This window comes from Loxodonta africana, chromosome 16 (assembly GCF_030014295.1).
Source record: "Loxodonta africana isolate mLoxAfr1 chromosome 16, mLoxAfr1.hap2, whole genome shotgun sequence".
Classification (NCBI taxonomy): domain Eukaryota; kingdom Metazoa; phylum Chordata; class Mammalia; order Proboscidea; family Elephantidae; genus Loxodonta; species Loxodonta africana.
In genome coordinates this window covers 65620445-65633777 of record NC_087357.1, presented here as the reverse complement: position 1 = coordinate 65633777, position 13333 = coordinate 65620445, and the positions used below count along the sequence as shown (strand labels likewise).

Genomic DNA, 13333 nt, shown 5'->3' with positions numbered 1-13333 from the left:
GTCTCTCTGCTGCCGTCTTTCTTTCATATCTCAAGAGATTGCCTCAAGACAATCCAATCTTGTAGATAGAGTCCTGCCTCACTAACACAACTGCCACCCATCCTCCCTCATTGACATCATAGAGACAGGATTTACAACATATAGGAAAATCACACAATACCAAGGAATCATGGCCCAGCCAAGTTGGTACACACATTTTTTGGGGGGCATAATTCAATCCATGATAAATTCCAATTATGGTTTTTGTGGATTTTTTTTGTTCCTTTTACAAGTATAACGGATATCTTACTAAAAAAGAACATGAGAAAACAGGAATTATTTTACAGAATAACTTAATAGCTAACTTTGCTGTTAGCTGCCATTTCTTGAAGACATTGGAGATATTTTCAAGTAACATAGCACCCCCCACCATTTGGTGAGAAACATCTGCTGAAGTGAGTTACAGTCAATGCTGGGGATATTTTATATCTTTTGAGTGAGTTAGGGTGAAAAAAAAAAAAAAGAAAAAAAAGGTTTAGCCTCCCCTCCATCACCCCGGCAGGATTGATTGCCAAGCCATATTTACATCCAGAAACAAAAAGAATCGTTGAAAATGACCCTTGACTTTAATTAAATGCATTTTAATACTTAGATTGGGCATTTCAAAAGAAGACATGGGTACAAACAACTTACAAGAGTGAAATACTTGCAAGTTGCAAGTGCTTTTTTTTTTTTTTTTGGATGGAAGCATGATGTTCGTATACAATGTTCTTTTCACATTTCTTACTTCTCTGGCATTTATTAGAAGGAACAAAGCATTTCTGGAATGCATATTTTAATTTCAAAGCCAAGGCTACTCTATGGAAAACATTTGGCACATGGCGGATCCACACAATAGAGGAGGAATGTGCAGTGGGAAGTGGCATGAATTGTGGCACTTAAAATACATTCTGAAGGAACATTTTAGACAATGGTACTTTTTCTTCATTTTAAACAATAGTTTTAAACTAGGTGCTATAATTTGTCTTAATCTGTACAAGTATCTTTTAACTCTCAATATATAAATTAGATTGACAGTCGTGAGATACTTGCCTTTTGGAGTATGTCAAAGCCCATATAGTAAATCAGGCTTATTATCATCCTTATAAAATCCACGATAAAGATGCGTATCCCTGTTTGGGTGCTTGTAAAGCATTTAAAATGTACCTTCATCACATGTACCATGGGGCCTCAAGAGTGAAATAAATTTAGACCTAGAGTGAACAGCTTTGACAAGGATCTCATAACCAGTTTTCTGTATCCATAAGAAGAATGGACTAGAAAATACACATTAATTACCAACCAATATTTGTGTGATGTTAGGCGTTTTACAACACATTTGATAGTATTTAACCTTTACCACAGTCTCACGGGATAGTATAGGCTCATTTTCCAAGAGAAGAAACAAAGCCTTGTCATGAAGTACTCCAACCTGTTTTACGAACATAGGTTTCTGAAGAGTAAAATAAAACAGAGGGTCTGTTAGACAAGGGGGAGGAGGATAGGAGGGCAAACAAAAATTATTTTCATCTACATATTTCCCCCTATGGCTTATATATTATTTCTCAGTTCCTAGCTAAAAAATATGAGTCCAGATGTCCCAGTAAACAAATACTAATGATCCATACACAATAAACAAAATCTCTAGGATCTGTGGAGAAGGAAGGGTTATGTACACAGTTGTTGTCAAAGACAGGGCATGTTTGTCAAAACCCTCTGCTATGACATGTAGGAGGCTAGCATTCAATAGGAGTTTCAGGTCTTCTGTTTTAAAGACTAGATAAAAAATTGTTTTTTTCCTTCTAAGATAGGGATTTTCAAGCTTTGCCTGTGAAAATGTTACCCAAAATTTGCTACTGGCATCTGAGGTTTAATTAAGACAAGGATATTTTTCACAATGTAATTTGGTATGAAGGGAGCCCTGGTGGTGCAGTGGTTAAAGCATTTGGCTGCTAACCAAAAGGCTGGCAGTTCTAACCCACCAGCTGCTCCATGGAAGAAAGATATGGCAGTCTGCTTCCGTAAAGATTTATAGCCTTAATGGAAGTCAGAATTAATGAGACTGAAGATAAAATATTTGACACCAAATTATTTGAGGAAAAATCAGATAAAAGAATTAAAAAAAATGAAGAAACCCTAAGAATTACATGGGACTCTATCAAGAGAAATAACATATGAGTGATCAGAGTACCAGAACGGGGGGGGGTGGGTTGGTGGGTGGGTGAGAGCAGGGTAACAGAAAATACAGAGAGAATTATTGAAGATTTGTTGGCAGAAAACTTCTCTGATATCATGAAAGACAAGATGATACCTAGCCAAGAAGCTCATCGAACCTTACGTAGGGTAGATCCCAAAAGAAACTCTCTAAGACATATTATGGTCAAACTTGTTAAAACCAAAGATAAAGAGAAAAATTTAAGAGCAGCTAGGGATAAATGAAGAGTCACCTACAAAGGAGAGTCTATAAGACTAAGCCCTGACTACTCAGCAGAAACCATGCAGGCAAGAAGACAATGGGATGACATATAGAAAGGCTTGAAGGGAAAAAATTGCGAGCCAAGAATTATATAGCCAGCAAAATGTCTCTCAAATATGATGGCAAAATTAGGACATTTACAGATAAGGAAAAGTTAAGGGAATTTGTAAAAACCAAACCAAAATTACAAGAAATACTAAAGGGAGTCCTCTGGTTAGAGAATCAAAAATATCAGATAATAGCCCAAGACTAGAACACAGGACAGAACAACCAGATATCAACCCGGATAGGGAAGTCACAAAAATCAATCAAAACTAAAACACTGAAAACAGGGAAACAGGTGTTAGTATGTTAAAGATGACAACCCTAAAGCAAAAAAGAGGGACTAAATAATATGGTCATAAAACTTTCATATGGAGAGGAAGTCCAGGCAATATCAAGAAACAAAGGATTGGTTTAAACTTAGAAAAACAGAGGTAACCACAAAGGAAACTAACAATTCTACACATCAAAATAAAAAAGAAGAAAAACATAAAGACTCAGCAAATACAAAATCAACAATAAAAAAAGTACATAAAGAAAAATGACTCAGCACAGAAAATTAAGTGAAACAAAGAAACTGTCAACAATACACACACAAAAAATACATCAAAATGACAGCACTAAACTCATACCTGTCAATAATTATGCTGAATGTAAATGGACTAAACGCACCAATAAAGAGACAGAGTGGCAGAATGGATTAAAAAAAAAAAAAAAGGTCCGTCTATATGCTGCCTACAAGAGACACACCTTAGACTCAAAGACACAAACTAAAACTCAAAGGATGGAAAAAAATATATCAAGGAAACAACAATCAAAAAGGGTAGGAGTGGCAATACTACTCTCTGACAAAATAGACTTTAAAGCAAAATCCACCACAAAGGATAAGGAAGGACACTATATAATCATTAAAGGGTCAGTACACCTGGAGGACATAGCCATAGGACATAGCCATAATAAATATTTGTGCACCCAATGACAGGGCTCCAAAATATATAAAACGAGCTCTAACAGCATTGAAAAGAGAAATAGACGGCTGTACGATAATAGTAGGAGGCTTCAACACACCACTTTCAGTGAAGGACAGAACATCCAGAAAGCAGCTCAATAAAGACACGGAAGATCTGAATGCCACAATCAACCAACTTGATCTCATAGACATATACAGAATACTCCACCCAACAGCAGCCAAGTATACTTTCTTTTCCAGCGCACGTGGAACATTCTCCAGAATAGACCACATATTAGGCCACAAAGCAAGCCTTAACAGAATCCAAAACATGGAAATATTACAAAGCATTTTTTCTGACCATGAAGCCATAAAAGTAGAAATCAATAACAGAAAAAGCAAGGAAAAAAAAAAAAATCAAACACATGGAAACTGAACAACACTTTGCTCAAAAACTATTGGGTTATAGAAGAAATTAAGGACAGAATAAAGAAATCCACAGAATCAAATGAGAATGAAAATATATCCTACCAGAACCTTTGGGACACAGCAAAAGCAGTGCTTGGAGGTCAATTTATAGCAATTAATGCACACATCCAAAAAGAAGAAATGACCAAAATCAAAACATTAACTCTACAACTCGAACAAATAGAGAGCAGCAAAAGAGGCTCACAGGCACAAGAAGAAAGGAAATAATAAAAATTAGAGCAAAAATAAATGAAATAGAGAATAGAAAAACAATTGAAAGAGTTAACGAGACCAAAAGCTGGTTCTTTGACAATATCAACAAAATTGCTAAACCAAACTGACAAAAGAAAAACAAGAGAGGAAGTAGATAAGCTGAATAAGAAATGAGATGGGCAATATCACAACAGACCCAACTGGACTTAAAAGCATCATAACAGATTACTATGAAAAATTATACTCTGACAAATTTGAAAACCTAGAGGAAATGAACAAATTTCTAGAAACACAGTACCTCCCTAAACTAACACAAACCAAGGTAGAACAACTAAATAAACTTATAACAAAAGAAGTGTTTGAAGAGGTAATTAAAAAACTGTCAGCAACAACAAAAAAAGCCTTGGCTCTAATGGCTTCACTGGAGAATTCTACCAAACTTTCAGAGAAGAGTTAACAACAGTACCATTAAAGGTATTTTAGAGCATAGAAAAGGATGAAATACTCCCAAACTCATTCTATGAAGCTAGCATAACCCTGATACGAAAACCAGATAAAGATACCTCAAAAAAAGAAAATCATAAACCAATATCCCTTATGAACATAGATGCAAAAATTCTCAACAAAATTCTAGCCAATAGAATTCAACAACATATCAAAAAAATAATTCACCATGACCAAGTAGGATTCATACCAGGTATGCAGGGATGGTTCAATTTTGAAAAGCAAACAATGTAATCCATCACATAAATAAAACAAAAGATAAGAACTGCGTGATCTTATTGATGCAGAAAAGGCATTTGACAAAGTCCAACTCCAATTCATGATAAAAACTCTCAGCAAAATAGGAATAGAAGGGAAATTCATCAACATAATAAATGGCATTTATATAAAGCCAACAGCCAACATCATCCTAAATGGAGAGAGTCTGAAAGCATTCCCCTTTAGAACAGGAACTAGACAAGGATGCCTTTTATCACCACTCTCATTCGACATTGTGCTGGAGGTCCTAGCCAGAGCAATAAGGCAAGAAAAAGAAATAAAGGGCATCCAGACTGGTAAGGAAGAAGTAAAAGTATCTCTATTTGCAGATGATATGATCTTATACACAGATAGCCCCAAAGAATCCACAAGAAAACTACTGGCACTAATAGAAGATTTCAGCAAAGTATCAGGATACAAGATAAACATACAAAAATCTGTTGGAGTCCTCTACACCAACAAAGAGAACATCAAAGGGGTAATCACCAAATCAATAGCATTTACAATAGCCCCCAAGAAAATAAAATACTTAGTAATAAATCTAACCAGAGACATAAAAGACCTATACAAAGAAAACTACAAGACAGTACCTCAGGAAAGCAAAAGAGACTTTCATAAGTGGAAAAACATGCCTTGCTCCTGGATCGGAAGACTCAATGTTGTGAAATGTCAATTCTTTCCAAAGCAACCTACAGATACAACGCAATCCCGATCCAGATTCCAATGACATTTTTTAACAAGATGGAGGAACAAACCACCAACTTCATATGGAGAGGGAAGAGGCCCTGGATAAGTAAAGCATTACTGAAGAAGAACAAAGTAGGAGGCCTCACACTACCTGATTTTAGAACCTATTATTCTTCCACGGTGGTCAAAACAGCCTGGTACTGGTACAACAACAGATACATGGGCCAATGGAACAGCATTGAGGATCCAGACATAAATTCATCCACCTATGTGCAGCTGATATTTGACAAAGGCCCAAAGTAAGTTAAATGGGGAAAAGACAGTGTCTTTAACAAATGGTGCTGGCATAACTGGATATCCATCTGCAAAAAAAAGTGAAACAAGACCCATACCTCACACTATGTACAAAAACTAAGTCAAAATGGATCAAAGACCTAAATATAAAATCTAAAACAATAAAGATCATGGAAGAAAAAATAGGGACAGCGCTGGGAGTCCTAATACATGGCACAAAGAGAATACAAACCATAACTAACAATGCACAAACACCAGAAGAGAAACTAGATAACTGGTAGCTCCTAAAAATTAAACATTTATGCTCATTCAAAGACTTCACCCAAAGAGTAAAAAGACAGCCTACAGACTAGGAAAAATTTTTAGCTGTGACGTATCTTATCAGGGTCTAATCTCTAAAATCTACAAGATACTGCAAAACCTCAACAACAAAAAGACAAATAACCCAATTAAAAAATGGGCAAAGGATATTAATAGGCCCTTCACCAAAGAAAGCATTCAGGCGGCTAACAGATACATGAGGAAATGCTCATGATCATTAGCCATTAGAGAAATGCAAATCAAAACTAAAATGAGATACCATCTCATCCCAACAAGGCTAGCATTAATCCAAAAAAACGCAAAATAATACATGCTGGAGAGGTTGTGGAGAGACTGGAACACTTCTACACTGCTGGTAGGAATGTAAAATGGTACAATCACTTTGGAAATTGATTCAGCACTTCTTGAAAAGCCAGAAGTAGAAGTATCATATATGATCCAGCAGTCCTACTCCCAGGATATATGGTAGAGAACTAAGAGTTGTCACAGGAATAGACATATGCACACCCATGTTCATTGCAGCACTGTTCACAATAGCAAAATATGGAAAAAACCTTGGTGTCCATCAACAGACAAATGGATAGACAAATTATGGCATATACACACAATGGAATACTATGCAATGATAAAGAACAATGATGAATCTGTGAAACATCTCACAACATGGAGAAATCTGGAAGGCATTACACTGAATGAAATTAATCAGTCGCAAAGGGACAAATATTGTATGAGACCACTATTATAAGAACTCAAGAAAAGGTTTAAACATAGAAGAAAACATTCTTTGATGATTACAAGGGTGGGGGGGGAAGGGAATTCACTAACTAGATAAAAAAAAAAAATTTTAAGTAGACAAGAATTATCTTAGTTGAAGGGAAGGAGAACACACAATTCAGGGGAAGTCAGCACCACTGGACTAAACCAAAAGGTAAGAAGTTTCCCGAACACAACTAACTAACACTTCGAGGGACAGAGTAACAGGGGTTGAGGGTCTGGGGACCATGGTTTCAGGGGATATCTAGGTCAATTGGCATAACAAAGTTTATTAAGAAACTGTTCTGCATCCTGATTTGGTGAGTGGCACCTGGGGTCTTAAAAACTTGTGAGCAGCCATCTAAGATGCATCACTTGGTTCCAACCCCCTGTAGGCAAAGGAGGATGAAGAACACCAAAGACACAAGGAAAATATTAGCACAGGAGACAAAAGGGCCACATAAACCAGAGACTCCGTCAGCCCGAGACCAGAAGAACTAGATGGCGCCTGGCTACCACCAGTGACCGCCCTGACAGGGAACACGACACAGAGTTCCTGATGGAGGAGGTGAAAAGTTTGTATCAGAACTCAAATTCAGTAAAAAGATCAGACTTAGGGGTCTGACTGAGACTGGAAGAACCCTACGAAGACATGGCCCCTGGAGTCTCTGTTGACCCAGAACTAAAACCATTTCCAAAGTCAACTCTTCAGACAAAGATTAGACTGGAGTATAAAACATAAGATAATACTCGTGAAGAGTGTGCTTCTTAGTTCAAGTAGGTAACATGAGACTAAATGGATAGCTGCTATCTGGAGGTGGAATGAGAAGGCAGAAAGGGATAGGAACTGGTTGAATGGACATGGGAAATCCGGAGTGGAAAGGGGAAGTATGCTGTCACATTACAGGGATTGCAACTAGGGTCACAGACCAATATGTGTATAAATTTTTGCATGAGAAATTAACTTGAGCTGTAAACTTTCACCTAAAGTACAATTGAAAAAAAAAAAAGATTTATAGCCTTGGGAACCCTATGGTGCAGTTCTACTCTGTCCTATAGGGTGGCTATGAGTTGGAATTAACTCGATGGCTGTGAGTTTTAGTATTTTTAAAATTTGATATGAGGTTATTGTTCCTAAATATAGATGCTTAGTTTTCATCTCCAGACAATTCCCTTATCAAGAATTTGTTCTTATTTTAGATGACTTTATAAAATTAATGCATGTTCTTTATTAATATATTCATGGAATTCAAGATATAGACATTAAATGACCTTTTTTTCCCACTATTCCATTCATCAATCCATTTATATGTTAAATATTTATCGAACACAAACTTGTACATTGTTTTTGGTGCTCCAGAACAAAACACATTTCCTGCTTCCACGGAGCTTAAATGTTAGTGTCGGATATATACAATAAACATATAAACAAATTAAAAAAAAATATGTCAGTCTCCTTAAGTGTTTTAAGTTAAAGTAGGGTTGGGGGAGAGGGCAGGAGAGAGTGGAGACGGGGATGGGCGGGAAGGCCTCTTTCGAAGGGGACTTTGATCCAGAACCTTTTGCTTGGTTTGTTTGAGGGGTTAAGTGAATTAGGAAAGAGCGTTCTGCACTGGGTCAGAGAGGCTACATGGGGCCAGAATGCGGTGCATAGTAAGAATTTGGGGTACGTCCCTGAATTGGTTTCCTAGGGCTGCTGTAACGAAGTACCACAAGTTGGGTGACTTATAAGAACAGAAATTTATTGTCTCACAGTTCTGGAGGTTAGGAGTCTGAAATCAGGGTATCAGCCATGTTGATTCCTTCTAAGAGCTCTAAGGAAGAATCTGTTCCATTGCTGTCTCCTAGCTTCTGGTGATGACCAACTATCCTTAATGCTCCTTGGATGGTAGATCATTTTGATCTTTGCCTCCATCTTCACATGGCAATCTTCCCTCTGTGTGTCCTTCTGTGTTTCCTCCTATTTTATAAGGACACCACTCATACTGGATTAGGACCCACCCTACTCCAGTATGACCTCAGGTTAACTGATAAACATCTTCAAAGACCCTATTTCCAAACAAGGTCACATTCTGAAGACCCCCGCCTGCCCCACCTCCAGGTACTGGGGGTTAGGACTTCAACATATCCTTTTGGGGACAAAATTTAATCCATGATAGTTCCACGAAGATAACAACTGTTCTATATCAGAGTTTTTTTTTTTTTCCAATACTAATAATCTCTATTCTCCACTTAAGTAGCCTTTTTTTTTTTTTTAGTTGCTTACTAATTAATTATTATTTTTTACCTTCATCTTAATATGGATTACTGGCTACAAAGTGATATAAATTTTATCTTATAATTATCTGATTTTTTGAGATATATAATTTTCAACTTTTCTCATTTTTGACAGCTTTATCAAGGTTCTATATTTTTTTCCATATGGAATTTCTGTAATTAAAACAACACACACACACACAAACACATCTCTCTTTTGAAGCATTGTTGTAATAGTAAAACGTGGCGAGATTCAGTCTTTATGGCCCTTCCTTCCATCTGTCCATTCGTTCATCGTTAGTTGGGAGCCCAGTGGTGGCTGATGATGTTTCTATTGGTGCCTTGACTTGACTTCTGAGGATGTGCCAACAGTGCAGGGAATGAATTATGTTACTATGAAATACATCCTTTTGCTCTGGGCTATGATAGCTCAGGACTGTTCTCACAATTTGTCAAAGGAGTGATTTGTATTTTTCCTGTTTTAGGTCACCACACTTGTAAATTGTCCCCAGAATCCTTCCAGCAGGAAAAAAGGACGTTCAAAGAGAGCCAGAGTTCTTCTAGCTTCTGTGGAGGAAGCAACCTGGAATTTATTAGAGAAGGGAGAGAAGATCACCCAGGAAGCCACAGTTTTAAAGGAAGAGCTTACTGCTGCACTTGAAGAAGTTCGCAAAGAAAGTGAGTACTCCAGTCTTGGTCAGGAGCAAATTGCATATCCTTGGGGTGTTAGATACCAAATTAGATTTGTGTGCATTTTGATCTTACTGGGTTCAGTTTATTAGCCATACATAGAGCTCTGAAGAGCTAGCAGTGGGAGGCAGAGTGGCTCATTAGACAGCTCTAAGGCTCAGAGTCCTGCTTCTGGTTCTTCCCCTTAGTTGTTCAATCCCTCTAGGCAACTTCTTACCCCACCAGGCCATAGCTTATCTGTAATAAATGAAGAGAAGAGCATGTATTTTTTTTTTTTTTGGTCACAGAATATAATGAGAAATGACTAATGAAGCTAAAGGCATATTTACCCACGCATAAATAAATTATAAAGCTCCTTGTAAACAGTTGGAGATAGAAGTTTCAGACCTGGCTACCTCAGAAGTTCATTTTTTATTTTTCCACTTTCTGCAGGTCTAGATTTGCCAAACTTTTTTTTCTTATGACTGGTGTTGGGAAAGAAGCTACGCATAATTTTTGTTGGTGCTTTATTAACAGTACTTAAAAAAAAAAAAAGAAAAAACCCAAACCCATAGCCATCTAGTCAATTCCAACTCATAGTGACCCTATAGGACAGAGTAGAACTGCCCCATAGAGTTTCCAAGGAGCACCTGGTGGATTTGAACTGCCGACTTCTTGGTTAGCAGCTGTAGCACTTGACCACTACGCCACCAGGGTTTCCAATTACGTAATAAAGGTGTGTATTTCACCTTTCCATGTGTTTACTTTTTGATAATACAGCAATTTCCTAATGAAGGTAAGTCTCATCTGTAGATTACTTTTAAAAGAACCTCTCAGTGTTCTTTAATCAATGGAATAATTTCTCATCTATCAGCTTGCTGCAGGGAACTATTTGGAGAGGAACAGAAAACTTGAATTTTCCTGTTCAACCTCGTAAAAGGATTCGGCATGTCCAAATATCCCCCGTCCCTTCCAAGCTGCCGTAGAGTCGACTTCTACTCATAGTGACCCCCATGTGTGTCCGAGTAGAACTGGGCTCCATACAGTTTTTAGTGGCTGAGTATTTGGAGGTAGATCACCAGGCCTTTCTCCTGAGGTGACTCTGGATGGACTCCAACTGCTGACCTTTTTGTTAGCAGCCGAGTACTTAACCGAAGAAAGTCAAGAAATTTTTGCAAATTAAATAATTACAACAAATATACTAGCCATAATAATCTTTAGAGCAAATGTAAGACACAGGGAAGTTATTTGTTATATACTTTATATACAATTTAAATTTTATAAGAATTTCTAAGATAATATATAGAAATTATAAGGCCTATGATAATTTGAAATAAATTCATCATTCCCCCCTGCTCCTCATCACCTCAGACCTATCTTTCCCCTGTGTTCTCTGCCCTGGTTCATAGTTTTCATAAACTGCCCGGGAATAAATATGTAAGCAGTTGGTCAGTCTTAGAAACCTGTTACTGATTGCTGCCGAGTTGACTGAGACTCATAGCAACCCTATGGGACAGAGAAAAACTGCCCCATGGGGTTTCCAAGGCTGCGATCTTTACACGATCAGACTGCCACATCTTTCTCCAATGGAGCAGCTGGTACGTTCGAACCACTGACCTGTCAGTTAGCAGCCAAGCGCGTCACCACCACACCACCAGGGCTCTTTTTGGTCATTCTTGGAAGGAAATAGTAATTGCCATGAGATAGTGTTTGCTTTTTTTTTTAAACCTAAGTCAACCTTTTTTTAGCTCAATAAAAATAAATTATCTTAAAGAGAAGTTGTCAAAGAGAAAATCTATTTGAATTCTAGGATTATGTAGTATATCTTTCACTGTGTTCTATTTTGTGAAATATATATATGTATATATATGGCATATGCTGTATACACACAAATGCATTTGGTTAAACATCACCAAGTGCTTTATACCCTGATGCTTTCTGATAAACTGCCCAAATTAACTACTGCCACTGGAGTGTGGGAGGAAAGCAGTGAAATGCACATGGTTCTAGTTCTGGAATTTGGGGAATGGCCAATGCTTATCCTATGGATAGTAGAGATAGTGACAGTGAGAGCATTGTTCCACAAAACTTGGAAGGAACTTTAGCTCAGTGAAGTGTCAGGAGAATGGATTTCCATTCAAGCAACTCTGTATGATACTAGAAACATATTTTGAATGGTTTCCTGTTTTGGCTTCTCTCTCTCTCTCTTTTTAAAAGGGCTTTTTCCAGTGGCATAACGTGAAGGACTAATAAAGAGCAACTAAAAGGTTTAAAGTATTTTGAAAAATGAACAACTATTGGGAGTAGATACAGTTTTGTTTATGCATTTATTGACTTATTTCAAGAAGGATTTTGGGAAAATTTAGAAACTTTTTCTTCTAGTGAAGGACGTAGCATAATTTATGTAGCCTTACTATGAGATTCGGTTTCATTATCTTTAGTGGCTGAAGTTCTAGACTTGAAGAAGTAAAGTGGTCATTTACCTAAAGAACTTGCTTGTGGAAGATGGAACATGAATAAATACAAAGGGTGGATGGTGAAAGGAAAATTGATATGTGGGTAAACTGTAGAGATCCAGCAAAGGGTGGTCCACATTCTAAGTGATTGCTTATGGTCACTCATGATCATATATCTTTCCCCTATATACAATGTCATATAAATGTAACTCTCAATCAGTATGTTTTTTCATATTTCAAGGGTCAAGTCCTCTCCAGTTTCTGCCTGCTTTTGGTTATTGTCAAGTGCCTTCAAAGAGTTGTCTTATATATATATTTTTTGTATTTATTAATGCGAGGATTAGTTAGATATATGCTACTCTGTAGTTACCAGTGGATGTCAGAAGAGACTCTGAAACCTGCTTTTGAATGTAAAGTAGCTAAAGTGAATGGAAGAAATGAAGTAAAAGAGCTGAACAGAAGATTTCAAAGGGAGGCTTGAGAAGACAAAGTAAAATATTATAATGAAATGTCCAAAGGCCTGGAGTTAGAAAACCAAAAGGGAAGAACACACTTGGCATTTCTCAAGGTGAAAGAACTGAAGAAAAAATTCAAGCCTTGAGTTGCAATATTGAAAAATTCTATGGGCTGAATACTGAACAACACAGGAAGCGTCAAAAGAGGATAGAAGAAATATATAGAGTCAGTGTACCAAAAGAATTGGTCAACATTCAACCATTTTAGGAGGTAGCATATGATCAAGAACTGACGGTGTTGAAGGAAGAAGTCTAAGCTTGCACTGAAAGCATTGGTGAAAAACAAGACTCCAGGAATGGAGGGAATACCAACTGAGATGTTTCAACAAACAGATGCAGCGCTGGAGTTGCTCACTTGTATATGCAAGAAATTTGGAAGACAGCTACTTGGCTAACCAGCTGGAAGAGATCCATATTTGTGCCCATTCCAAAGAAGGGTGATCCAACAGAATGC

The 13333-nt window shown here is 37.3% G+C and overlaps 1 protein-coding gene across 1 annotated transcript in view; it reads left to right on the top strand.

The window, feature by feature from the left end:
* Window positions 1-13333, top strand: part of CTNNA3 (catenin alpha 3) — a 1776048-nt gene that overhangs the window by 19485 nt on the left and 1743230 nt on the right. Inside the window, exon 2 of the mRNA XM_003409035.3 lies at window positions 9725-9917. Within this exon, the coding sequence (XP_003409083.2) occupies window positions 9725-9917 (193 nt within the window). The remainder of the gene's footprint in view (window positions 1-9724; window positions 9918-13333) is intronic.